This window comes from Pantherophis guttatus, chromosome 18 (assembly GCF_059756535.1).
Source record: "Pantherophis guttatus breed Tessera chromosome 18, ASM5975653v1, whole genome shotgun sequence".
Classification (NCBI taxonomy): Eukaryota; Metazoa; Chordata; class Lepidosauria; order Squamata; family Colubridae; genus Pantherophis; species Pantherophis guttatus.
In genome coordinates, this window is record NC_142080.1 from 13859051 (window position 1) to 13884495 (window position 25445).

Consider the following 25445-nt stretch of genomic DNA (forward strand, 5'->3'; position numbering starts at 1 on the left):
AATCTGCCTTGTTTCCTCATAATTAAATACCTTTTTTCCTGCCAGATCCTTTTAAGTGATTATATTTGAACACATTTTCATTTTTATCTCCTTTACCACTAAATGTTTGGGATGTCACTTAAAGCTAAAAAAAAAAGATTTTATTCACCTCTTATGAGAGTGTCCTGTCTCCCGAAGGAAGGGTTGATTCTACAGTACAAGGGGATGGTTATAGAATTTATTTCGTTCCCCACCCCCCTCATTTTGCCAAGAAAGCACCCCAGGTTGTGGAATCATTGTCCCATATTAGGTTACTGTTAGCATCCCAGATTTGTGTCCCCTGGAAGAGAAGCAACCACTGAATCTAAACTGGAGGCAGAGCTAATGTGGGTCAGCCCAGATATTCCCTGGGAGAGCAGATTTGAGACCCAGATATGTGGCGCTTCGATGGGGCAGATAGTGGTGATGAGCCAGCAGCTCTGCCCCCCCCCCCCACCCAAAGAGTCTTGTAATTCTTTGGTTTGGATTCTAAAGCCTTTTTTGGACACTTTGATGCCTTCCCTCAAGGGCCAGGAACCACAGCAGTTTCCTTCTGGAGAGGAGGGGGGGATTGTATATCCCACCTTAAAGCAGGAGTCTTTAAATGTTAGAGCTTCTTTCCCCATTGCCCACTTGCCCAGAGGAGGGAAATTAGTCAGTTTATCCACAGCACAAAGGAACAAAAGCACTTTTTAAAAAAGCAGGGAAAGATAGAGTTTGGGAACCTCAGCTGAAGTTTTCTAGTGCAGTCCTCCAGAATCTGCTCCTTGCTTGCTCTTTCATTTGCAGATAAGAAGTTGGGCTGACGGGGTCAGAGACGCTCCGTATTTTATTTCTTTATTATCAAACAGCTTCCCTCTTGCCAACTAAGGCCTGCCTCAGTGAGGGTTCCCCTAAGGGCTAGCCCAGAGCTATCCCACCCAGGGCTTTGGGGGGGGGGCTGAAATCTGTATGGGGGGCATCGTCCAGCAGCGGGGGCGGGGGGGAAGGCTGAGGGAGCCATGAAGCTTCTGCCCTCATCAGAGTTTCAGCTTTTCCTGCTTGCTTCGTTTCTGGAGAGAGAATCTCTCTGATTTTGATATAAGACGCAGTCAAGTTCCTTTCGTATGAGGCTTCACCAACAAACCTCAGTGTTGTACAAGAAGGGAGCTTGTGTGGCTGTTGCACTAAGGTCCCTCAGTTGAGGGAGTATAAGTCATGCATAACACAGGCCCTAGGGAACTGGCCTCTGCACTCACTCCGAGGCAGCCTCCATCTTGAGAGGACAGAGGAGAAAGAAAGGGGTGTCAGGGCCAAGACAGAAAACTGAGCTCCACTTCCTAGGTTTGCTCCCAATTCTGGCTCCCGAACCCAGAGAGGGGAATCCGGACCGTTTCCAATGTGGGGTGCGTCCTCTGGGCTCCCCTCTCCCGCTGAGGCCGGCTGCTCTCTGCTGCAGGTGACGTTCACCAAGCGGAAGTTTGGGCTGATGAAGAAGGCCTACGAGCTGAGCGTCCTGTGCGACTGCGAGATCGCCCTCATCATCTTCAACCACTCCAACAAGCTCTTCCAATACGCCAGCACAGACATGGACAAGGTGCTGCTGAAATACACCGAGTACAACGAGCCCCACGAGAGCCGGACCAACGCAGACATCATTGAGGTACGGTGCCCCATCCTTGCCTGGGAAGGGCTCCACTCCTGAGCTTACCGTGCCAGAGGCTGGCTGGAGAGCCTGGCTTAGCTCAGTGGGGCTCTGGGGAGAATTTGGAGAGAATTTTAGCCTTGCTCCATGGCCATTGAGCTGGGGGCCAATGGGCCGGGGGTGCCCCGTATCGTAACCAAATGGTATAGGGGATGCCCCATATCCTAAGCCACAGAAAATGAGCAAACCCTCATCATCTAAGGGAGTTGGGAGTGGGAGGCACCGTGTTACGGTGGTTCTCCTCCTATCTCTCTGGTCGATCACAGTCGGTATTGGTAGGAGGACAGAGGTCGATCCCTAGGCCCCTCGTTTGTGGGGTGCCTCAGGGCTCGGTCCTCTCTCTCCTCCTATTTAACGTCTACATGAAGCCGCTGGGTGAGATCATCAAACGATACCGTGTGAGGTATCAGCAATACGCGGATGATACCCAGTTGTATATCTCTACCCCGCGTCAGTGAGGCGGTGGATGTGATGTGCCTGTGCCTGGAGGCCATGAGGGTCTGGATGGGAGTCAACAGGCTCAGACTTAACCCAGACAAGACCGAGTGGCTGTGGGTATTGCCTCCTAAAGTCTATGTCAACTGTCCATCCTTGGTTCTGGGGGGGGAGAAATCGTCCCCCTCAGAACGGGCTCGCAATTTGGGTGTCCTCCTAGACTCACAGCTAAGATTAGAGCAACATCTGTCAGCTGTGGCTAGGGGGGCCTTTGCACAGGTTTGCCTGGTGCACCAGTTGCAACCCTACTTGGATCAGGAGGCTCTCCTCACAGTCACTCATGCCCTTGTCACCTCACGGTTAGATTATTGCAATGCACTCTACATGGGGCTACCCTTGAAAAGTGTTCGGAGACTACAGTTGGTCCAGAACGCAGCCGCGCGAGCTGTTGTGGGTGCACCTAGGTACACCCACATTACACCAATTCTCCGCGAGCTGCACTGGCTCCCTATTGGTCTCCGGTCACAATTCAAGGTGTTGGTTATTACCTTTAAAGCCCTACATGGCTCAGGGCCAGGCTATCTTCGAGACCGCATAGCTCCCAACGACCGGTAAGATCCCACAGAGTTGGTCTCCTCCGGGTCCCGTCAGCTAAACAATGCTGGCTGGCGGGCCCGCAGGGGAGGGCCTTCTCTGTGGCTGCCCCAGCTCTCTGCAACCAGTTACCTCCTGAGATCCAGACCATCCCCACCCTATTGGCCTTCCGGAAAGCGGTGAAGACCTGGCTCTTCCGGCAGGCCTGGGGCCGTTGATCTCGCTCTTGCGATCTGGCAAGATCCGGCCATGAATGGTGTGAATGGGTTTTAATGTTTTTAATGTTTTAATTTCTAATGTTTTTATATATGGTTTTTAAATGCATTGTAAGCCACCTTGAGTCTTCGGAGAAAGGCGGCATACAAGTTGAACAAACAAACAAACAAATAAATCTGCACTACCTTGAAGTGGCTCCATTCAGCCTGTGACGTGGCTGCCCCAAAGGGGACAACTTTAAGCAGCTGCTCCAATGTGGTGTGAGTCTTTCCGGGGCCTGGGATCACGGACAGCTTAGGGCCACCACTGTGGCTACGCAGAGTGTGACTCCTGCATGCTCAGGAGAACTGGCTCGAGACCGGAGGTCAGTCAGAAGAGCCCTAGGACGGAGCGTGACAAGGTGGCCTCTGGGGCGTTCTGAAGACCAACCCCTCCGTCCGACCCCCTCTGTTTCCCAAAGAGGGAGACGCCGCTGCTGCCATTTCTTTGTCACCTTTCAATGAAAATGTGCCCGTGGGTGGCTCTCTCTGTGCTTGGCAGGATCTAGACAAATGAATGGTTTGGCTGGGTAATTATTGACATTACAAGTGAGCAGAAATTAAGGCACACAAAACCTTTAGTCATTCAATTTATCTGCTCAAGATGGGAGAGAATAGGAAGGGGGAGGGGGAGGAATCACTCTGCAGGGAGGGGGTGGGGATTTTGTGCCAGGTGCACACTTGCACTCTCTCACTCACATGTACGTGCATGCACGCATGCACACACACACACACAGTCACTGTAAGTTGAATAAAATATAAAGAGGTCTAGAATTTGAGAGTCATATTCCATTTGGGGATCAACACTTGAGCTGTTTAGGAACATCCAGCCTTTGTTGACTGTGTTTCAAAGTCTGTGAGGCTAGCAGGGCCGGTGGGGGGGGCAGGGGGGGAGGGGTTGGGGGGGAGACTGACTTGGCTTCTCCCTTTTCTGCCCCAGGCCACCCATCACTTTCCAGGCCTCCCCACCAGGTCTCCTGCAGGGCTGCTGAAGCCCCTGCCAGCCAGGGAGCGTGAGGCTTTTTGGGGGGGGGGGGCTGATCTTTGCTGGGGTCTAGGCGAGTGAGATTACATGTGGGATGGGCCTGAGCTTCTCCCCTTGTGCCCGGCTCCGTTGGTGGCTCCCCAATTGGCCCTTCACTGTAATTCTTTGGGGAAGTGAGGAAGGTGCAGGGACTCTGTGCCCGGGGATGGCCGTAGTGGCTGAGCAAAGGGCCTTCTGGCATGAGCTTCCCCCAGCCCACCCAGGAGAATCCCCGGCTGCGTCCAGCCACCTGCCTGACCCACCAGTCCCAGGTAGCCCAAAGGCTGTGGCAAGCAAACGAGGATTGCCTCCCCTCCTTTCCTATCAAGCACCATGTTGGGCGAAGCAGTGTTTCCAGATGGTATGGTTGTCTGCCATTGAGGACACATGAAAAGTGTCGTGGAACTGCTAAGATAAGCTCCTCTCACTGAAAAGCCCCCACCTTGGCTCTCCCCTCCACAGCCCCCGGCTTCTCTCCAGATCTTGTTTGGCAGTTGGCGCAAAGGTGCCAGGGAAGTCACTTGGGGCAGAGGAGAAGCAAAATGGGTTAATCCAGGTAAGGCGGACGCCCTGTGGCCAGGAAATCAACTAATCTGAATGAAGGATTAGGGCTGTCCTAGATAGGGCTGCCTTCCCTGGGGTCCTCGCTGCTCCGTCTGCATGCGTGCGTGCGTGTCTGTCTGTCTGTCTGTCCCTGCCCCCCTACTTACTGACTTCATCATCCCTGCCTTCCAGAAGGGCCGTCTCCATACAGAAGGTGTCACTTAAGTGAGAACTTCATCCCTTTCCGAATCCAAATGGAAATGCCACCCTATCCTTGGGAGCATTTTTCTTCCAAATTTCTTGAACAACCTTGAACATTTTGAACAACTTTGAACATTTTCTTGCTTAACATGACAGTTAAGTTGGGGACGTAAAGGAGAGCTGGGTCATTTTGGCTGGCACAACGGTCCCCAAATCGGTGGGTACTGTGGATCCAGAGCTGAGTGGTGAACTCTGGGCTTCCTGCCTGAAATGTGTGCATTCAGTTGGGTATGTGAGACTGGTGCCCCCCAGCCCTCCTCCCATGTGCTGCCCTTGAGCCAGACTTTCCCCATCCTGTAGATGTTTCTTTCCTTTTTCTTGCCCGGCTGCACGGCTTTCATTTTCTCCCTGTTAAATTCCATTCTGTGTGTTTCCACCCACACTTCTAGCCCCAGTCTATGTGAGCTTCCCCCCTGCTCTCCCAAGTCTTAGCGCACACCCCCCCGGCTTCACATGGCACGGGTCTGCGGTCCCCCTCCTCAAGATCACCTGAGCCACTTCCCCAGGTCTCGGGCATGCACGCCAGCCGTGGCTCTCGTCCGCCCTCAGCTCCTGGCACAAAGGGCCCTGCTTGTGTGCCGGGGGGGGGGGTGCGGGGCAGCGAAGGGCTACAGAAAAACAGTGCTTGGCCCAATTTTCTTTGGGGGGGCGGAATCCAATGGCAACAAGAAGCAGAAGGGGGATGGAGGAGGAATCGTGTTTACTGCACTACTGCATTCCCCTCCCCCCATCTTCCTTGGCACAAACTTTCTGACTGAGATGGGTGGCCCAGTGTGGGGGCGGGGGCTCAGAGAAGTAGGTCTCAGCAAAACCCTTGCGGTTGGTGGCCATTTATAATGCTGGTGAGGCTTTGCTGCTGCTGCTGCGTTTTTTCCCCTTTTGCTTGCCTTCCCCTCCTTCCTGAGCTCTTTGGCTGGCTCTTGCTCCCCCCCCCATCTGAATTCAGGCCTTTGGGGTCTTTCCTGAATTTGGGGAGTGGATGCTTCTTTGCTGCTTACAACCCCAGCCACCCCCACAAGAGTGAGTTTCCCCCTGTGTCTTTGTTCATATGCCCCCCCCCCCACATTTGTAAAGGACAGGATTGCAGGATCGTCCTTGCAAGTTGCAGCTGAGGTCAGCAGGGGCTGCACAGCTGCACCCTACGTGGGCCACATCTGGGCCACTCTGAGAAGAGCCACATCCCATGATGGCTACAGTGGCGGAGCCCAGATGGAAGGCTGGGAAGCCAGATGTGGCTGGCGGTCGAGTTGCTGCCTTCTGTGTTTCGTGCTGGTTTTTCAGTGCAGTTGCCAGGCTGGTTATGAGGAGGAGTCTTATTTTTATTTTGTTTGTTTGTTTGTTCTTTTATTCATTAAATTTAAATGCCATGAAGAGGTGCTCCACTCCATCCCCTTTATGGTGGCTGTGGGAAGGTGCCCCCCCCCCGCCTCTCCCTGGTCCTTCTGGGCTCCAGAACCACTTCCTCTTCCTCTTCCTCTTCCAAGGGCAGAAGCTGGCCTTTGGGGCAGCCCCAGGAGAGGGCGCCCCACTTCCTGGGCTGCTGGAAAGGGCATGTGGGGGAAGGGGCTGAGCTGCCCTTCCAGGAGGGGGGAGGGAAGAGGACAGCTGCTCTAAGCCTTGCCTGGTGCCTGAATCATAGCCGGGATACGTGCCGGCCGCCTCCTCTCGCCTCGATAGCTCAGGGTAAAGTTTGGCGCTATGGGATTCTGGCTCTTTCTCACCCAAAGTCAGCTTCCTCTTCTTTCTAAAATTATAATTCCATGAATTAATAATGGTCACTCACAGTACATAGGTCTACATTGGAAAAAAAGTCCGGAGTGTTCATGACCCCGTTTCCTCTGGGAATCCATGTCTGTTAGCCTTATTTCTGTGCCTGGGTCTTTTCCCTCTACTGTTCAGGGCATCTCTCTCCCTCCCCCTCCCCCTCCCTCTCTCACACACGCCCAAGCACACACAGAGACCCCTTTCCATTTCTCATTAGCCCAACAAGAGATCAAGACTTCCCCACTAGCTTGCTGCAACTTGACTTGCAAAAAGCATTGGCAAGTGGGGGCTCCGTAATGGGGTCTAATTGCTTCTGGTGTTTTGAAAACACAATGATTAAGTGTGGCAGCGGAAGGCAGCCTTCAAATCAGCTGCCATGCCTGGAATAAATACTTGGTAAACATGGCGTTTGATGTTCTCGTGACAGGCATGGGAAGTGTGCAGCCGCTTCTCTTCTGCCTGGGAAGCGATGGGCCTCGAGCGAGGGGGACGCGGACGAGCCGCCAAGCAGGTTCTCAAATTCCTTCAGATCCAGGGGATCTCTGTCCAGTTTGTTTTATTCCCTGGAATCGAGTTCTGGGGTTCTGTTATAATTCAACGTGCCATTGTCTCCAGGAAGCAGAGCCACCTCCTGCTGGCCCTGGGCTCTCCAGTGACCACAGATCAGCCCTGGCCTGGCCCAAGGTCCACACTGACCCAGCAGGTGCACAAGTGGGACCAGGAACGGCAGGGGGGCCAGAGGAGGGGGTCTCCTCCGCTTGAGCACCTGGACTCCCGTCCCTTCCCAGGTGCCAACCGCTCAGCCGAGGCCCCACCTGAACGTCTCCCGGTTGTGCTTTCAGACCTTAAGAAAGAAAGGCTTTAATGGTTGCGAGAGTCCCGAACCCGACGGGGAAGACTCCATTGACCAGAGCCCTCTGACGGAGGACAAGTACCGCAAAGCCAGCGAGGACCTGGACAACTTCTTCAAGCGCTACGGCGTAAGTAGCTGCCCCCAGCCGGCCAGAAACCCCTCACCATCTCTCTCTCTCTCTTCTCTCTCGTTCTCGTCTGTTTGTTGGATTCGACCTTCCCCTCCCCCCCCCGACCTCCCTTCCACACTGGCCGGACAGGCGCTGAACAAGAAGCATAGAGAGGGTGAGAGCCCCGACGGGGAGGACATCTTTACCCTGACACCCCAGACTGAAGAAAAGTATAAAAAGATTGATGAGGAGTTTGATAAAATGATGCAGACTTACAGGCTCACAGTGAGTAACGGGGGGCAGCCCACTCGCTCCCCTCCGCATGGCAAGGGCAGCTGCCAAATCGTGTGCCCTGCACATTGTGCAGCCCTGCACGTCCTCCAGACATTAACACGCGTGTGGACGCCCTTCCCTGACATCTGCTTGCCTGGCCAAGACCCTCCCATATGCCTGGGGGAGCAAAGGGGAGCGGGCAGGGGCTTGGTCCCCTGAGGAGATCAAGAAGGAAGGGGCTCTGCCAGGGAGATGCAGGTTCAGAGGAGACTGTCCTGCCCTCCGTGCTTTCTGACACAGGTTCCCCCCAAGAGAGAAAGAGGAGAGAGTCTGCCCCCCTCCCTCTGGGCATCAGGCCAGACTGGCTTTATTTATTTAGCATTTATTTATTAAACAAATGTATATAACCGCCCAACTCTCACATAGGTGACGGCACATTTTTTACAAAATGTAAAAAAAAAAATCCATCCTATAAGAACAACGCTCTCCACCAGCCTTTCTCTCTCCTTTCAACTCTCTTTGGTTTGAGGGTCTCGGTGCAAAAACAGCAGCAGGAGATCAGCTGTGAAACAGGCCGACTTTGCTTCTGGTGGGCAGGAGACCCAAGGGCGGCTGGGGCCTGTTTTGCCCCCAGAGCCTCTGAGGGTGGTGTGGCCTGAAAATGGCTTGAGAGGACGCAGCTGGGGTCACCCTTGACGGGGACATGCAGGGGGCTGCCTTGTCTGGGCTCCACTCCTGAGGGGCTGACAGGAGAATGCGGCCCCTGAACTGGCTCCAGGGATGACAATACTGAGTCAGAGTCACAGGTCTGAAGGGGGTGGAGGCGGTTTGGGAGGAGGGGGGGAGTGCATGAGCTTCCTGAGAGAATTAACCCCCACCTAACCCTCTGCCTAACTAGCTAGTAACCCGAGCTGTGCCCGGCCAGAGCTTCGGTGTCATCCCCCAGAGCTGTGGGCCTCCTTTGCAGCTCCTGGCAGTTCTTCTTCTCTTCCTGCCCCACAAGGTCCAGTCTGTTCATGAGGCCAAGAGGAGGCTGGGGCGGCTGAAGGCAGAAGAAACAGAGAAGGGGGAAAGCAGAGGTGGCAGCAGACCCCAGACTCTTCCCCAAAGCAAGTGGCATGTCCACGGTCCCAAGGCAACGGGGTGGGCAAGGCAATGGGGCCCAGGCTTTCTGCTGAGACCGGTATGGGGAGAAAGCAACTCCGCTCTGATTCGATTCCAGAGAGGTCACTTCCCGCAGACTTCGCCATTACAGAGCGGTCAGGCAGTGCCAGGGCCGGACCCAGTCGGGGGCCCTTCTGACCGAGCAGCTTCCAGCCAAGATCCGTCCTTACCTGTGGGAAAGGACACACACACCGAGCAGAGGAGGCTGCAGCCTCTGGAAAGGCAGCTGCTGTGTGGCAGGCTGCTCTGAGCATCCTCCAGGGCTTTGCACACTCATATGCGCACCAACGTCAAGGATTTCCCCACTTTGCCACAACAGCAGCAACCTCTGAAAACTTCAGACGCAGCACAGGGAAAGAGCTGTGGCCGTCCAGTAAATAGAGGAATGAAAGCCACCAGATTCTTGTAGTGATTTAAACCATGGCGAAGGACTGAATATTCTCAGTTGGCATCAAAAAGACAAGGCACCTGCTAGTTACCCTTCCTTGGAGTGGATGGGCACCCCAGAAGCCCCAGAAGCCCCAGGGCCTTGGCGTCTTGGCCAGAGTTTCACGGCCATCTCTTCAGCAAAGTTTTCCCCACCAAGCACCCATGCAGGGACCTCAGAGGGCGGCTAGGCCACCTTCCTGCTGGATGAATCCGGCACTTAACAGCATTCCTGCAAAAAGTCCTCCCCACCCCTAAGGCAGCCCCTCCTAGATGTTCTCCAACTGCCAGCAAAGAAGAACGTGGTTTCATTTCTTGCCCTGCGACTCTTGTGTGTCCTCTCTGATTAAAATGCCCAACTCTTTCACTCCTCTGGAATGGAAGAGTGAAATTAGTTCATTCATCCAGCCTCATCCCAACTGTCCTGCTTGCTTCTCCCTTTGCCAGGGCCCAAAATCTCTCTCTCTGGAGAGCGGCTCCTGACCCTGCGGGGTGTGGAGTTGAGTGGTTGTTCCCTTTGTTCTTGCCCAGTTTGTGTCAGGCTCAGGTTGCTAACTCCTTCTTACGTGCCTGCTGTGAAGCCAACCTCTCTCTTCCTCCATTTCTGTCTTTGACTTTCGGGATTATTTTTGCTCACTGATGAGTTTCATGCCCTCCGTCCTGCCTGGTCTAAGGGATGAACATCCAGAGTTGCTCCACCAGCTTTGGATCTGCCAAGCGGGAGAATTGTGCTGGATGAAGGTTGTCTGAGAACTGAATTTGTCAGAGATTTTGTTCGCATCCCAACATTCCTGGTTCAGGCCATCTCTGTGGGCCTTTGGCTGCCGCGATTCCTTGGAATCCAAAGTCTCCGGCAGCCTCTTGTTGCTGAGTGGCTGATCCTGCCAGGTGCTGGTGGCAGAGGAGCCTTTCCCCTCGGCTCCCAGGGCTCAGCCTGCTTTCCTGCCCCTTTTCTCTCCAGTCCTCCGTTCCTGCTCCCAACTTTGCCATGCCTGTGACGGTGCCCGTGACCAACCAGAACGCCCTGCCCTTCAGCAGCCCCGGGGGATCCCTAGTGACCCCATCGTTAGTGACTTCCTCCTTGACTGACCCCCGATTGCTGTCCCCGCAGCAGCCGGCCCTCCAGCGCAACACCGTCTCCCCGGCGCTCCCGCAGAGGCCGGCCAGTGCAGGTACGGCCTTCTCCCTCCTTCTCCCCAGGGGCCTCTCAGGCAGCGTAAAGGGAATTGTGCAAACCCAACAGAAAAGGAGAGGGAGAGCCAGGAGCCATAGAAGGAGCCTTGATGCATTCAGGCAAAGGTTTGGCGAAGGTCAGTGGGCCAGGCCCAAACTCGGGGCTGGGGAAACAAGAGCAGACAAACGGGGGCAAGGTAGTCTGGGTGGATAGATAACAGAAGCACAGGGAGTCCTCGACTTAGGACTGCAGTGAAGCCTGCCCAGTACAATCGTCAGCTGTGAAGATCATCAAGCAGGTCATCCCATGACCAATGCAGTTTTATTGTCTTTTTTGTGGTGGTCATTAAGCAAATCCACTAAGGTCACTAAGGGAATTCACTAAGCAAATGCTGGTGTCATTAAGTGAATTCATTGTTCACTATGGGGGCTTTTGGCCAAAAGCTGGAAGTAAATGCTGGTTTTTGGCAAAAAGTGTCATAAATTTAGTCCTGTGGCCCACGGCTGTAAATGGCATTTTACAATTCTGGCCATTTTTTTCATGCATGGTGATTGATCTAAAAGGTGATCCAGATGTGTCCAGATACGATTTTCGCATGTAGATATGCTCCATGGGATGCCCAGCTCCGGACACAATTTTGGGAATGTGGACAGCCTAGCTTAAGGGAGGTGGTGGTCATTCTGTCATGATTCCCCCCCCCATTGGAAAGGGGGGTGCTCAGAGGAACAAAGTGTCTCTGGTGGGACCGTCCTGTTCGAATGTGGCTCCAGATGCAACTGACCTTGGCCGCTGGCTTCTTCCTAGGGGCGATGCTCGGAGGGGAGCTTGGCAACACGAACGGAGCCTGTCCGAGCCCCGTGGGTGAGTAGCTGCAGCAGAGTAGCTGGCCTGAGGGGGCTCAGGGTTCTGGGGAGGTCAGCCTGGGAAAGCCCAAGCACTTGGAATAGGCTCTGAGTCCCCCCCCTCCGCCCCCCCCCCCCGTAGCCTTCATCTCCACTTCCCCCCACCACCACACTCCCTTTGCAGTTTTGGAACCTTCTGCTAGACAGCTGAGCCAGAGAGTCGGCTGAGGGCAGAACAGATGCAGGAGGAGCAGCTGGCCTCAAGCCTTTTTGGGGTGACCAAGAAGGAAGGGGGCGGTTGAGACTCCAATGGAACAAGTCGAGGGGGGGAGGGAATTTCACATGAGGGAGAGCCAGACGATCCCAGATTGGGCTCCCTCTGCCACTGGCCGGAATTCTTTATATTGTGTCTGAATGTGCATTGAGAATTTTATACATACATACATATGATATGAAGGGGGGCTGTCTTATAACCCCCTCCAAAAACAAGCGAGAGAAGAGGCCACCTTTGAAGGTGCATCACCTTGTGTCTGAGGGCCTCCCCCCCCCCACTTCTAGAGAAACGAATCCCATAAATCCTAAGGGAGGGGGCTGTTCTGTGCCCCCTGAGGGTGCTTCCCCTTCTGCCAGCCAGCAGATAAAAATGGCTGAGGCCAAACGCCGTACAGGAGAGAAAAGCCGCCTTTGGCTTTGAGCGGCAAAAAAGCCTCCCTTGCAGGCTCCTTCCCAGAAGCTGCCCGAGAGGGGAGCCGGCCTCGGGTGGAGCCCAAAACTGGAGGGGTCCAGGCCAGCCAGTTTTTCTGCCTGGGTTTCAGTCAGAGGCTGCATTTCCTTTATTTCTCCCTGTCAGTTTCAAAGCCAGCCTGGAACCCTCCTTCAAAGGACGGCCGTTCTGGGTGGCTTCCGAAATAAGGCCGGATCCCTTTTTGGAGGACTCTGCCCTTAATTACAGCGTGTCAGTGGGCGGAGAGGCAGCATCCTGGCCGGCTCTGCTTTGCCGAGTACGCACTCAGCCAGCCTCTCTGGGGCATGGGGGACTGTGCCAGGGGGGGAGCAGAGAGAAGCTGTTCGGCCTGGTGATGCCCTGACCAGTTAGAGCCAACGGGCAGAATGCTGGCCTCATCTGGCTTCATGAGCTCCTTTCTTCGCTATTTCCCATCCTTCCGGCAGGAGGGGCTGCCCTGGCCCCCCCTCCCCCCAAAAAACCCCTCTCTTAGCTGTTTGGCGGCTGATGCCTGGAGGAACACAGAAAAATTCTGTAACCAGATTCAACACCTTCCTTGAGAGCAGCCCACAAGGGCCTTTGCTGTTTTCTAAGATGCTTCACATGCTAAAAAGTTCAACTTTAGAATGAAACACAGCAAAGGCCCAAGCAGTTGAAGCTGCCCTGGCAAAAGAAGGTCTGGGGGCGGCAGAGAGCGGCAGCCTTTGGAAGCTCTAAGAGAGGCAGCTGGGGGGCACTGAGCTCTGGCCGGCATCTTCCTGGCCACAAAGCTCTCCCGAGGAGAGGAGGGGTCTCAGAGGGTGAGCTGAGCCGCAGGGTCCCAGGAAGGGAGGCCCTGCTGATTTCGGGGAAGGTAGTCAGCTGGGCAGAGGCTGCTGTCTTAGCCCAGGCCCCCTCCCAGCTCCTCTCCATTTCCCAGAGCAGCCCCCACGTCAGCTGTTGTGAGCGGCTGTTCCAGCTTGCAGCTTGGCAAGGCCCCTGAATGTCAGCATTGACGTCACGAAAACATTCCCCTCGTTCCAGGAAACGGGAGCAGGGAGAGCCCTGGGCAGGCCTGCGCGAGACCCGGAGGGCCACTCGGGACCTCTTTTTCTGGGCTCTTCTCTCTGGTCGTGGTGCTTCGGCACAGTGCGAGGCAAGGCTCAATCTCTCTCCCACTTCACCTAGGAAAGTTCTGCTGTTTGTATTACTCTAAAGCAGGTTTCTCCCCTCTGGCCGTGATGGATGGACTAAAACTCCCAGAATTCCACAGCCGGCATGGAGTTGACGTCTGCCCATTTTAAAGTTGCCATGGCCGAGAAACTCGCCTTTCAGCTTGTGCCAGGGACTGCTGAGCCCGCAGTTCCCCTGATTCCTCGGCCACTTGAAAGCCAACTGGGTGACGGTGCAGTTAGGCTTCTGGTCTCGGCTCAGATGAACCTGCACAGCTGCCGAGGCTATCAGCAGCCAGGCAGCGGCTGTGGGAGGTGGAGGCCTGCAGAGCCGGCATCTGTACTAAGCCCTGTGAGGGGCTTTCCTGGGGGCTGGAAGAATGCCAGGGCAAGAGGGTGCAGAATGAGCCCCACAGATACCTCTGGGAAGATGGCAGGTGCCCTTTGCCCCTTGCCAACTGCCATGCTATGAAGTTTGTGGGCTAATGCCCGCCTCTGGCACATTGGCACCCTGGCCTCGTAGTGAGGAAGGGGCTGGTGAGCTCTGGTTCTGGGGCAGCTCAGACTGACTTCCCAGTTTAGGGCTGGTGGTCCTTGCCCAGTCGGTCTGTCCAAATTGTTTCCGGACAGCTGGTGTTTCAGCGAAAGCCGTGGCTGCTCTCTGCTCCAGGGTGGACCTTCAAAAACCAGCAGGAAAAGCTGGGCTTATTTCAGAAACGTATAATTTGCATTGGCCACAGTGGAGAAGGGACAGCTACACGTTTCCCAACATTGCAAACTCTTGGAATGGCTTTGTCCTCTCCTGCAGGCAACGGCTACGTCAGCGCCAGGGCCTCCCCGAATCTCCTCCCCGTCTCCAATGGAAACAGTCTAGGAAAGGCCGTCCCGGCGAAGTCACCCCCGCCGCCACCCCAGCACAGCAACCCTCTGGCCACCAACATCCGCAAGCCGGACCTCCGGGTCATCACCTCCCAGGGCGGGAAAGGCCTCCTGCAGCACCTGGTGAGTCCAGCTTGGAAAGTCCGGCCTTTGAGGGGTCCGAACCCTGAAATTCCTTCCAGTCTTCAGCTCGTCTTTGTGAAGGCCCAAAGCATCGTCTTCTGGCCAAGAGCCTCGTTGGAGGAGGCTGTTGGTGAATGGAGGAGGCTCTTTGGGAAAGGGGAGTGGGGAGGGGCTTGCTCCAGTCCAGTCTGACCCCACTTCTTGATCAGCTGCCCTCAAATAGGCCGTCTGGCTCTGGCTAAAGAAGACGCCTCCCTCCGCGTTTTGTGGGAACAGCCTCTTGGCGGGCAAAATTCTGCTTTCTACTTATTGGTTTTAAAGATTGCAGAAACCTTTAAGCTTTGGTCTGTCCCGCTTCAGTCTAGCAAAATTGTTTTAATCTGTTAATGCCATTGATCTGCAACATTGCATCCGTTTGCAATGCTGGCTAGGGAATTCTGGGAGTTTAAGTCCACAGGAGGAGGTCTCAGAGTTGCCAAGGTCCCCTGTCCTGTGGGCTTTGTCAAAGGGCTAATAAGAGCATCCTCAAGGGGGCCGTTTTTGTGCAGCCGGGCAATTCCAAAATTAAGGCGACTATTTCCTACATTGGTTTTTTCCACCTGGAAGTTCCCCACTTAAAAAAGAAATTAGACAAATTAGCCCAGGAGTGACTTTTGTGGTCCACGAATGAAACAGGATTCTCAGTGAATGTGGGAAGCAATATCAGAATTAGGAATTAAATGTAATAAGTTTCCTTTGCTTTCGTTTTTATTCTGCATTCAGACGGACGATCAGTTGGATCTGGTGAGCTATGCATGGGTGTGCCTGTGTGTGTTTGTGTGTGTTGTGTACGTGTGTGTGTATGCAAAAGACACAGGGGCCTTTTGTCAACCGCTGTCCTAAAATGGTGAGTTGGATGTTGGGGGTCTCCTAGAGGAAACACGGGCTTCTGCACTGGCTTCTGGCCCCTTCTGAGGGGTCTCGGTGGTTTTCCTCCTGCGGGTGCATGCTTGCCAACTGCATAAATTGCCTGTCTCTCTCTGCCCCCACCCCCCCCACCCCCCCAGGATTGGCATCTCTCGGCCTGAGACTGACAGGCCACCCTCTCTCTTGCCCTTCCTTAGTGAGGAGGAGAAAGAGGTGTTTGTCTGAATCCTCACCTCCCACCCACCCCCTTGTGGCATGGCTCCTTCCTTTGGGTGCTGCCTCTCTTCACTGCTCCCCCAGCACTGATCATCAGGCTGAGTATTCTCACTAGCACAGCTCAGTTAGCCCACTGAGCCTCTGTTCCGTCCCTTCAGGATCTGGGCATGAACTCCGACACCCAGTTCCCCCCTCCAAATAGTGCCTGGCACCCAATGCAGAAGAAGACAAGGCACGAGCCCGGCTCTGGGGTCCAGGCTCCTCTAGCTTTGGGGACTGCTGGAGTGCCAGATGAAGGACACTGCTGAAGGGCTCCCATCCCGAGCACTGGGGCACTGGCCTTGGGGTCTCTGGTATCTCTTGAGATGGAAGGAGGAAGGCTCAAGGCATTGGGGGGGGGCATCTCCCTGTTCCCCCTGTGCTATTGGTCCTGGAATGGGATTGGCTATTGCTGACAGTGGGAGAAGTGTCCACACTTAACCCTGGGGCTCCCCCCCTACACACACACACACACGCACGCACGCACACACACACTGGATTGTTTCCTAGAGAACATGGAAACGTCCTGCAGAGGTTTCTAAAGGGAGGGAAGGAGGTCTGCACTTGGGAGTGTTAGGAGGAGAAATTGAGGTGAAAAGCAGTAACATTTTCTGGCTGCATAAACGATATGCATTGCGTGTCCATTGGGATAAATGAGAGTCAGGATTTTCTCCAGTACAAACCCTGAAGCAAGAATGCCTCCTCGGTTGCCTTGGACCTCTCCCTGCTTACCCAGGCAGAGTTGGTGCCTTGTGGGGCTGAATGGGCAAGGCACCATGGGGAGGAGGGTTTTAAACTGTGAAAGGTGCAGTTTGCCACACGCCTGAGCCACGTGTGGCCACGGTGAACCACGGAGCCTCCATTGGCAGGAAAGGGTTGAGCCGTTCAAGACGACCCCCAAGGGCTCTGGGGTCTTTGCACTGCAGAGGACAATTGACGGTGTTCCCAGCTCCATTTTGCCTGCAGTGAAGGGGTTGCTCCCATTGGGCCCGCTGCTGAATAGCTTCCGGAGAGCCCAGATTTACTGCTCCGTCCCTGGGCCGCCCCTGGCCCTGCTTGCTCAGTCATGGCCCCCAGGCTGCCTGAGGGAGAGGGGGGAGAGACCTCCATCCTCAAGATGGCACATTGGGAGGAATGGCATCCAGCAGCCACGAGGACCGCTAGCTGTCCTTGCTCTCCATGGTGTGAGGCTCTGATGCACTTCCCCAGGGGGCCAAATGTCCGAGAGCCCCATCACTGAAGACCCACTGCCCTCCTCTTTCAGACTCCCTGTCCCATTCCTTCTCTCTCTCTTTCTCTCCCGCAGCAGAACGCCCAAAGGCTCATGGTGTCTCAAGCCACACATTCTTTGACCACGCCGGTTGTTTCGGTGGCCACGCCCAGCCTGCTGACCCAGGGGCTGCCCTTCTCGGCAATGCCCACGGCATACAACACAGGTGAGAGCCCTGCCAGAGACAAGGGAGGAGGCTGCTGTTCTCTCTCCCGGCTCCAGCAGCCCATGTTCTCTTGGAATGGACCTCCAAGCAGTGGTTGGAGCTGGGGGAGCCGGGCCTCCGTTTGGCAAGCAGGCGTGACTGCTCTGTGAGTGGAAAATTGCAGCGGAAGGACCTCAGCCTGGATCGGCCATAAAGTTCTTAAGGGACGTCTGTGGAAATCCTCAGTGACCCAGGTCAGGGCTCCCCCAAAGGTCCTTTTCAAAAGGCAACTGGGTTTTCTTGGTTTTTTCCTTGAAGATGTTTTGCTTCTCGTCAATTCTGAAGAAGCTTCTTGGATGAGAAGCGAAAGGTCTCCAAGAAAGGAACAAAGGGAGTCCAGTTGCTAAGGGACTCTCTGGTGCGACGGCCGGCCTTGCAGCTTCTGGCCATCCAGGGGCTGCGTTAGGAGGCAAGCAGGGGAAGGCGCTTTTCAGAAGGGAGGGTGAAACGGTGCCTCCAGCAAGGGCCCTTTGCCCTTTAACAAGCTACATTTTGAGGGGGGGCTCCATCCTGGGAGGGATTTGAGGGGCCGGGCCTTCCCATAGAGGCCAGGGATGGTAGCTCGCAAGGGCCTGGATGAAAGAAGGTGCCCGCCTGGCTCAGGAGGGCCTGTCTGAGGGGTTGCGGGTGAAGGAAAGCTTTGCAGCTGGCCGGGAAGGCCTGGCACCAGCCCAAGGGATCTGTGGCTTCACTTGCCACCTGGCATGAGAGGCGCCTGTCCCAGGTGTGAGTCATTCATGTTCTGAGTGTGAAGGTCTTGCTCCCTCCGGGCCTGCCTGCTTGGGGAGGCCGTCACCTGTGAATGTGTCATTTGGCGGGTTTCTCAGTGCAATCCGCTCACTCTTCCAGCTCCCCCCCTCCCAGGTGTTGGGAAGGAGCCCCTGCCAAGTAGGCCAGTGACTCAGCCCCTCTCTTGTTTGGGAGAGGGGGGTCTTTGCCTCTTAAGGGATGGCAGCAGCTGGAACAGAAAAGCCCCCAAAAGAACCTCCCGCCCTCTGCTGCCTTTTGCTGCAGTGCTGTGAGTTGGGAAGGAGACATCGCAGGGAATTCTTGGCTCAGTCTTGACTTTTGGGAGGATTAGACAGGGGGGGAGGGGGTGTCCGAAACTGCAGACTCCCCCAAAGAGGAGGGATGGGTGGGACATTCCAACTAAGATGTATTCTGATGGCCTTGGATTAGCATTCAACCCAGAGAAGCCATCACCAACTTGCCTCGACAGAGACTTCTTCAGCGATGTGGCTTCCCTGGAGAAGAGGGAGTTTCCTCAGGTCCTTCACCCCTTGGCTGGGACCCTTCCCCTCTCCACCAAAGACAAGAGGCTGTGCCGCCACCCAGGAGTTTCAAGGTGGTGGAGAGAAACTTTGGGTGTCGAAATCCATGTAAAGCGATGACAGGTCTGCACCCCATAGCAGGCGGGGTGTGTAACAGATTGTGAAAAATTAGTTATGTAGAAAAACAGCCCAAACTCCCTTCTCTCCTCATCAGAGGCTCTCTTCCTCAATTGGTGGTGGTTTTCATGCAGAAAAGAGGCGCACTGACTCAATCTCTTCGCTTTTTGTAGCTCTCCTAGTTCTCTTTCGAGAAAGCTCCAGGCTTCCTTTCCTTTCGCTTTGAAGAGAGAGAGCCAAACGAACCGGCCGGTTTCTCTGTGTCTCCCTGGGATTCTCTTGGTTGATTTGGCTCCATCCGGAGTCCCGCTTCCTCACACTCCCCAGCAAAACAGCTCCTCATTTCTGCTTGGGGGATGAGCTACAGTGGCATCTGCGATACGTAGTAGAATCTTCCAGGCTGGCTTGGAAGGGACCTTGGAAGTCATCTAGTCCAACCCCGAGTCCAATGCACATATCTTCATGCCCTCCTGGACAAAAGGCTGCCAGTTCTTTCTTGACAACCTCCAGGAATGGATCCCGCACAGCTTTGGGAGGAAAGCTAATCCACTCTTTCTCAGGCAGGGGAGAAGAGACAATTCCTCTTTCGAGTTGGCTCCCCTCTGAGTAAAGCTTCCAGCCTTTTCTATTTCTTGATTTCAAAAAATGTTATTGGTCCAAACTTAGTTTGTCCTTAATAAGCAGCTGGCTTGTCGTTTTATGTCCACGGACGACGGTCTCTCAGAACGACTGCCAGCCTCCATGGTGCTCTAAGGAGACCTTAGTTACAGTATATGGATTCTAAGAATTTTATTTATTTTTTATCATTTATTTATCCATTTATTCATTCATTCATTCAAATAAAGGAGGATTACAATAAATTAGTGGATCAAATTAAGGTAGATTTGGATAGGTGGAAAAACCAACAGTTAAAAAAATTAAAAGCAATTAAAAAATGAATGAGATCCAGGGCAGGGTGCGATGGCTCAGTGGTTAAAGATGCTGACAAGCCCCACGCAATGGGCCAAGCTCCTGTTCCTTGCCCCATAAGGTAAATAGATAAATAGGCTCTGCTTGGGTGGGAAGGTCGCAGCGTTCCATGCTGGCCGATGTCCACAGAGAACATCTTCTGACCAGGCTGGCTTCCTCGGCTAAGAAACGGAGAGAGGCACTGCGGCCTGGAGTTGACACGACTGGACAGGGAGACCTTCACCTGACTCCCCTGGGCTGACCAATTTGCAGCTGAGAATTCCAAGCACAGCTGCCCGACTGGTAGGAATCGGCTGTTGCGAGCAGTTCGGGGCCTTCTGGCATGACCAGTTCCTGCATCTCCGGCTGCTGCTGCTGCTTCTTCGGGTGGTCGTGATGATGGCTTCAGGGGAGGCCAAGAGGCTGCCGAGGGTGCCATCTAGCGGCCTGTCATTTTGAAAACTACCTAGAGCCGTGTTTCGCAACCTTGGCAACATTAAGCTTCTGCTTAGACTTCAACTCCCAGAATTCTCCAGCCAGCCGAGCTGGGGACAAGCTGTTGGGTGCCTGCTGATGAAGGGGCTGCATCCACGGCTGGACACATTCCTTGGATGGGGACTCTTCCTCTTATTTCTTCCTTTATTTCATTCATCCAATCTGTTGGGTCCTGGGCAGTTTACACTACTTAAAACAAGGGCAATTCAGGAGCACCCATTTTAAAAATGAAACAGATTGGATAGGAGTGAAGCAGAGGGCCTTCATCCTCCCTCACCAAAGGCCTGGGATAAAAACCAGCCCTTCCAGCCCCTTTGAAACAATGGCAGGGTGGGCGCTGCCCACATCTCAGGGAAGCCTCATTGGAGAGGGCAAGGCCTGTGGCACAGAAATTTGCTTCCAGGGTCCCCACGGATGGCACCATTTCATTGGAGGGACTTTGTGGGAGCTTCATCCCTGGAGGCTTTCGAGAAGAGATTGGACTGCCGTTTATCAGAAATGGTGTCAGGGTCTCCTGTTTGGGTGGGGGGGTTGGACTAGATGACCTACAAGGTCCCTTCCAACTCTGTTAAACGAATCTAATCTAAACCTGGCCAGATTGAACCAGCGGGCAGATATTATGGGCGGCAGGGGTCCCCCAAGTAAGCAGGCCCTGTGTCAGGAAGGCTTCACGGGTACCTTGACTTGCACCCGAATCAAACTGCCAAGCAGCGCAATCCATCCTGGGCCAGTTGGAATTTCTGGGTAGGCTTCGAGGGTAGCTCCTTAAAGGAGCATCTTGCAGTAGTCAAGCTGTGCAAACTGAGCATGAGGTGGCGGAGTGGGAATGCTTGGCCTGACCTTTCTGCTTCCTTTCAGACTACCAGCTGAGCAGTGCGGAGCTCTCCTCCCTCCCGGCGTTCAGCTCGCCCACCAGCCTGTCTCTGGGCAGTCTCTCTGCCTGGCAGCCGCAGCCACAACAGCTGCAACAGCCGCAGCAGATCCCGGTCTCCCTCAGCAACTTAATGTAAGTGGCTCCCGGGAGAATTTGGCCTTGACTGAGGTAATGCCTTGAATCAGAGGTGGGTTTCAGCAGGTTCTGAAGAACCGGTAGCGGAAATTTCGAGTAGTTTGGAGAACCGGTAGTAAAAGTTCTGACTGGCCCCGCCCCCACCTATTCTCTGCCTCCCGAGTCCCAGCTGATTGGGAGGAAACGGGGATTTTGCAGTCTCCTCCCCCTGCCACGCCCACCAAGCCACGCCCACAGAACCGGTAGCAAAAAATTTTGAAACCCAGCACTGCCTTGAATGGGATTTTGGAATATTGTAGACATTTTGAGCTGTGGAGTTGGATGAAGGAGGGAAGGAGGAATTAGGTAGAAGAAAAGTAGGAGGCAGAGAAGAAGGGAAAGACGAAGAAAGAGAAAAGAAGAATGTTGCTAGATAGTCTCTGTGATTGCAAAAGCCCATGAAAATAGATGTTTCTTGAGGCACCTCAGACAGACCGAACTTCCCAGTTTGTCTTTTCTCTGAAATTGGTTTAAGTCATTTGCCTCCTGGCACCAGGATGGGGATTTTCCAGGTGGTTCATCTCTAGGAAGGGAAGGGCAGATGTGCAGCCATGGCAGGGTACGATGGCTCCTAACAGGCCAAGTGACCCACACAGGGTCTGGGCATTGAGCCTCCACCGCCACTTCAGGCAGAAATTCTCAGCTGCCGGGGGCTGCCTTGCTCCGCCTGGCAGCCCCCCCCCCCTTTGTGTCCTGCACATCCATCTTTGTATCAAGCCACAGGAAGATGGCCAAATTGATCCAGGAAGCGGAGGGGGGCAGCCAGTCCCAGAGCCCTCCAGCAGGTTTGATCCTGGACCTCCCCCGCCCTGGACAATACGCTCATCTGTCCTGTTTCCTGGGCAGCAGAATTGTGATTTTGATGGACTTTCCAGACAGACCCCCAGCCTGGCTTCTCCTGGTGGTCTTTCACCCCAGGATGCTCCCCATTTCACCCTGCTTACTTTCCCAAAGCCTCCGACTTGGCCTGGGGCTGCCACCCAGCGTGGCCTGAAATGCAGGCTGCCATAAGAAAACTTAGATTAAAATCACAGTTTACGAGAATAACCTTAAATATGCTCTTGTGCTCCTAGAAGTTTTAAAATGAATGCTTTGAAGGGGTTTCTGAGCTCTCTAAAATTCTTGTTTGCCTGAAAGCAGCCATTGTATAAACTGTATGGACACGAAGGCTTCCCTTCCGGGTCATTTCCCTGCAAGCACTTCTAGTTTTGCAGGGTTAGCCACTGGTTAACCGTTCTCAACTTCCAATGACCGCCTTTCATCCTCCCCACATAACTGCATTTTAGGCACTCAGCCTGAATTTATGGCTGTTGCTGTTTCCTGCATGACCCGAGTTTATGACATTTTGGCCAGAAGCCAGGTTTTCGGTGGATGGGAAAGAAGCCGTCTCTGAGAGCGGCCCAGCTTGGCAAGGTTTCTGCCCCTCACACCCCTCTCCTCTCTCTGCCAGACAAGGAAGCCACCTGCCGCATACTGCCGCCACCGCCTCCATCTCTGCCGCCACCTTGACCGTCAACACCAGCCCCAGCATCAGCATCAAGTCAGAGCCCGTCTCGCCCAGCCGGGAGCGCAACAGCGGCACCCCGCTCTCCTTGTCCTCCTTCCCCCACCAGGCCCGCCACGAGCCCAGCGGACGCTCGCCCGTGGACAGTCTCAGCAGCAACGCCAGCTCCTACGAGGGCCCCTCCGAGCGGGAGGACCCCTCCCGGGCCGACTTTGGCTCCTCCCTCGGGCTCCTGAGACCCAGCGCCGAGGCCGAGGGGGAGAACCCCTCCATCAAACGCATGCGCTTGGATGCCTGGGCCACGTAACTGCCCCCCCACGTGGCCCCCTCTTTCCTGCAGGGGGCTCTCGGCTCCCTCCCCCGCGCACGGTTGTGTCGGAGGGAGGGCAGTGGAAAAGGAGAAGGGAGGGGGAGGGGAGGCATGGGGAGGGGGAGGGGCTTATTATCAACTGCCTGAAAAATAGCTTTAGGATTTTGTAGGCAACTGTTCTAGAACCTTATGCAGTACGAAAAGGCCCCCGAGGATCTTCCAAGAACCGACCTCCCTCAGCAGCAGCCCCATCTTGGTCTAGGGACTCCGGCGATCACTGGCTCTGCAAGAGGGTCAGGGTGGGGATGGGGTAGAGGTCTCCCTTTGGCCATTTCTCATTCTGCTTGAAAGAGGAGAGGGCCTTTGGGTGTCCAGGGGGCTGAGAGAGGAGATGGGCCGTAGCCCAGCACGATTTCCTCCCGAGCAGCCGCTTTAAGCCAGGAGAGAAAGGGTTAAGCCTGCTCTCCTGCCCCCTTGGGAGGTTATCCAGGTCAATGAAGGCTGGAGAAATGCAATAGCTTTTGAGGATGGGGGAGCTCTCTCGTCCATTCTTTCCAAACTTTTGATAATCTGGGGCACAGGGTTTTTTCCCCTTGGATAAAATACGGAGACACCCCTTGCTCACACCATCCAAAACCCACGGAGACCTTTCCCAGGGCCACGCTTGTCCTGCCCTTGTCAGCTGTGCTCAGGGGAGGCTCCCTCCTGGGGGAGGGGAGGGGCAGGGCTGGGCCAGCCTGGAGACAGACGGGCAGCTGCCATTTGGTGGAGGAGAGTTGGCAGGGGCAATCGGTTGGTGATGCCATTGTGGGGTGGGTCGTCCCCGTCCCCCCCATTTACTGGAGGGATGAAAGCTGCAGGATTTGCTTGGGGAAGGGCAGCCGCTGGGGCACCTTTTCACACACTGCATGGCTCCCACTAGAGATGCTGCAGCTGTCGGAGCTTTTCCTGTGCTCTTCAGTCTCCTCCTTGCCCCCTCTTGGTCCAATGAAAGCGTCACTTGTTTCACTTGAGTTAGCTAATTGATCGGCTCCGTCCACACCAACCCAGCATGAAAAGGAGCAGCAGCCGTGGGGGAGAGCAAAGAGGGCGGAGAGCAGCTGAGCCTTCCTGGCCGGCCGGCCTGGACTCAGCCAGCAGGGAGCAGGGACCTGCTGCTCCCAGAGGAAGGGGAAGCAGGGAGTCCTTTTGCATCAGTGTTTCTAAGGAAAAAACACTTTTCTAAAAAAATATATATATGCTGCCTTACACTGAGGGGGACAAAGATTCTCGGCTCATAATCTGATTTTCTCGGCTTAAAAGTCCAGGCTTAAGTGGAAACCATACAATATGTGAAGGGGTTCTGGGACCTTCCCTGCTCCCGGGGCCCATGGCTGAGCCTCTCCCTGCTCACTTCCCCCGCTGGCTCCTGGGCTACTTCTGAGTAGACCTGGCTGGGATTGTGCTGCCAACTCTTCCCCACTTTCGCTCGCTGGGGCAAAAGGCCTGGCCCAATTAAGTGGGAAGAGGTAGCAAAGCTGTGGGACGGGAATTAACTTCTGCCCCCCCCCTTATGTTTGCAAAACCCTGTGTCCCCCTGCGGGGATTTAAGGAGGAAAGGGGAGTTCCGTTTGTTCGCTCAGGAATCTTGCATTCGTCGTGGAAGGGCTGTTGGGAAGCTCCTGAGGGGGAATCGCCACCCCCAAAGGACAAGGGAAGCATCCAATCTTGGTTTGTAGATCTTGGTTTGTACATCATTGCTTTTGGTTCGTCTTGATTTGCCTTCATTTGTGGCCAGAGTATTTGAGCCCCGGAGGCTTCTTGGGATTCTGCTGGGGTTGGCTTCAGGATGGGAGCAAAGCCCTGTGGAGCTGCAATGACCTTGGCGTTGTTTCTCCCATTAACCCTTCCCCCCCCACCCCCATTTCCACTCCAGGCATTGAATTAATTCCCTTTTGCCTGAAGCTCCCCAGCCGGAGGGCAGAGCTCTTCCCTCTGTTGAGGGCCAGGCTTGGCCTGGGAGCCCTGGGCACCAACAGGAGCTCCGATGTCCAAAGTGGGTGGGGTGGGAGAAGACCTCCCGTGGCTTTAGTGGACAATGGGTGTGATGAGCTCCATTCTGTCTGTCACACACAGAGTGATCCGCTTCCCTGGGGCACATGGCCTTTAGGCAGGGCTTCTGGGGGGGGGGAGAGCCTCCTTGGGTGCAGAAAACAGGTTTGGCCTCTTGGCTAACTGCCTGGAGCCTTGGGCCACCAACAGGAGCCAGGACTGGGGCGGGGGGGGGGAGGCAGTACATCCAAAGAAGGGGCCGCCTGGTCCAGCCTCTGGGTTGGTGGTTAGGGGCATTTGAAGAAGCCCAGAATTGTTCCTTCACTTCTGTCCATCTTAGGTCCCCTCGGTCCATTCTTTCATTGAGGGGTCTTGCAGTCTCTCCTTCTCCCTCTCCCTCTCTCTTTTTCTCTCCTCCACCTCCTCATTTTTTGAAAGACAAGCAAAAGAATGACAATCTACAAAATCAACCCCCTTGTTTGTATTTCTATAAATATATTTCTTGAGAGCTTTTAATTTTATTTCTCGTGTTCATCTGTACTGTTGACAGTTACATTGTGTATAATTTTTTTAATTTGGAAAAAATGGCATTTGTATAGGGTTTTAGTTTTAAAAAGTTATCTATATATAAATATAAATATATATTATATATTTTCCATTTTTAAAAAGGGGTGTTGCAACGAAACAAAATTGCACGATTTAAAATGACTTTAGTTGAAAATGCTGCAGTTTTTAGAGATGTGGGGAAAATGGAGCTTATTTATTCTCAAAGGCTACAAAAAGTGTACAA

General features: G+C 54.4%; 1 protein-coding gene across 4 annotated transcripts in view; it reads left to right on the forward strand.

Moving 5' to 3' along the window:
* The window catches only part of MEF2D (myocyte enhancer factor 2D), an 86809-nt gene extending 61638 nt beyond the window's left edge, over positions 1–25171 (forward strand). Inside the window, exons 3-11 of one of the 4 annotated variants that reach the window (XM_034427011.3) lie at positions 1457–1660; positions 7420–7557; positions 10364–10574; positions 11381–11437; positions 14102–14295; positions 15058–15078; positions 16763–16892; positions 20621–20768; positions 22261–23856. In XM_034427011.3, the coding sequence (XP_034282902.1) occupies positions 1457–1660; positions 7420–7557; positions 10364–10574; positions 11381–11437; positions 14102–14295; positions 15058–15078; positions 16763–16892; positions 20621–20768; positions 22261–22621 (1464 nt within the window). In that variant the 3' untranslated portion in view covers positions 22622–23856. Of the gene's footprint in view, positions 1–1456; positions 1661–7419; positions 7558–10363; positions 10575–11380; positions 11438–14101; positions 14296–15057; positions 15079–16762; positions 16893–20620; positions 20769–22260 lie in introns of all 4 variants that reach the window. The other 3 variants (XM_034427012.3, XM_034427016.3, XM_034427017.3) reach the window with 3 other exon arrangements.
* The last annotated feature ends 274 nt before the right edge of the window (positions 25172–25445 follow it).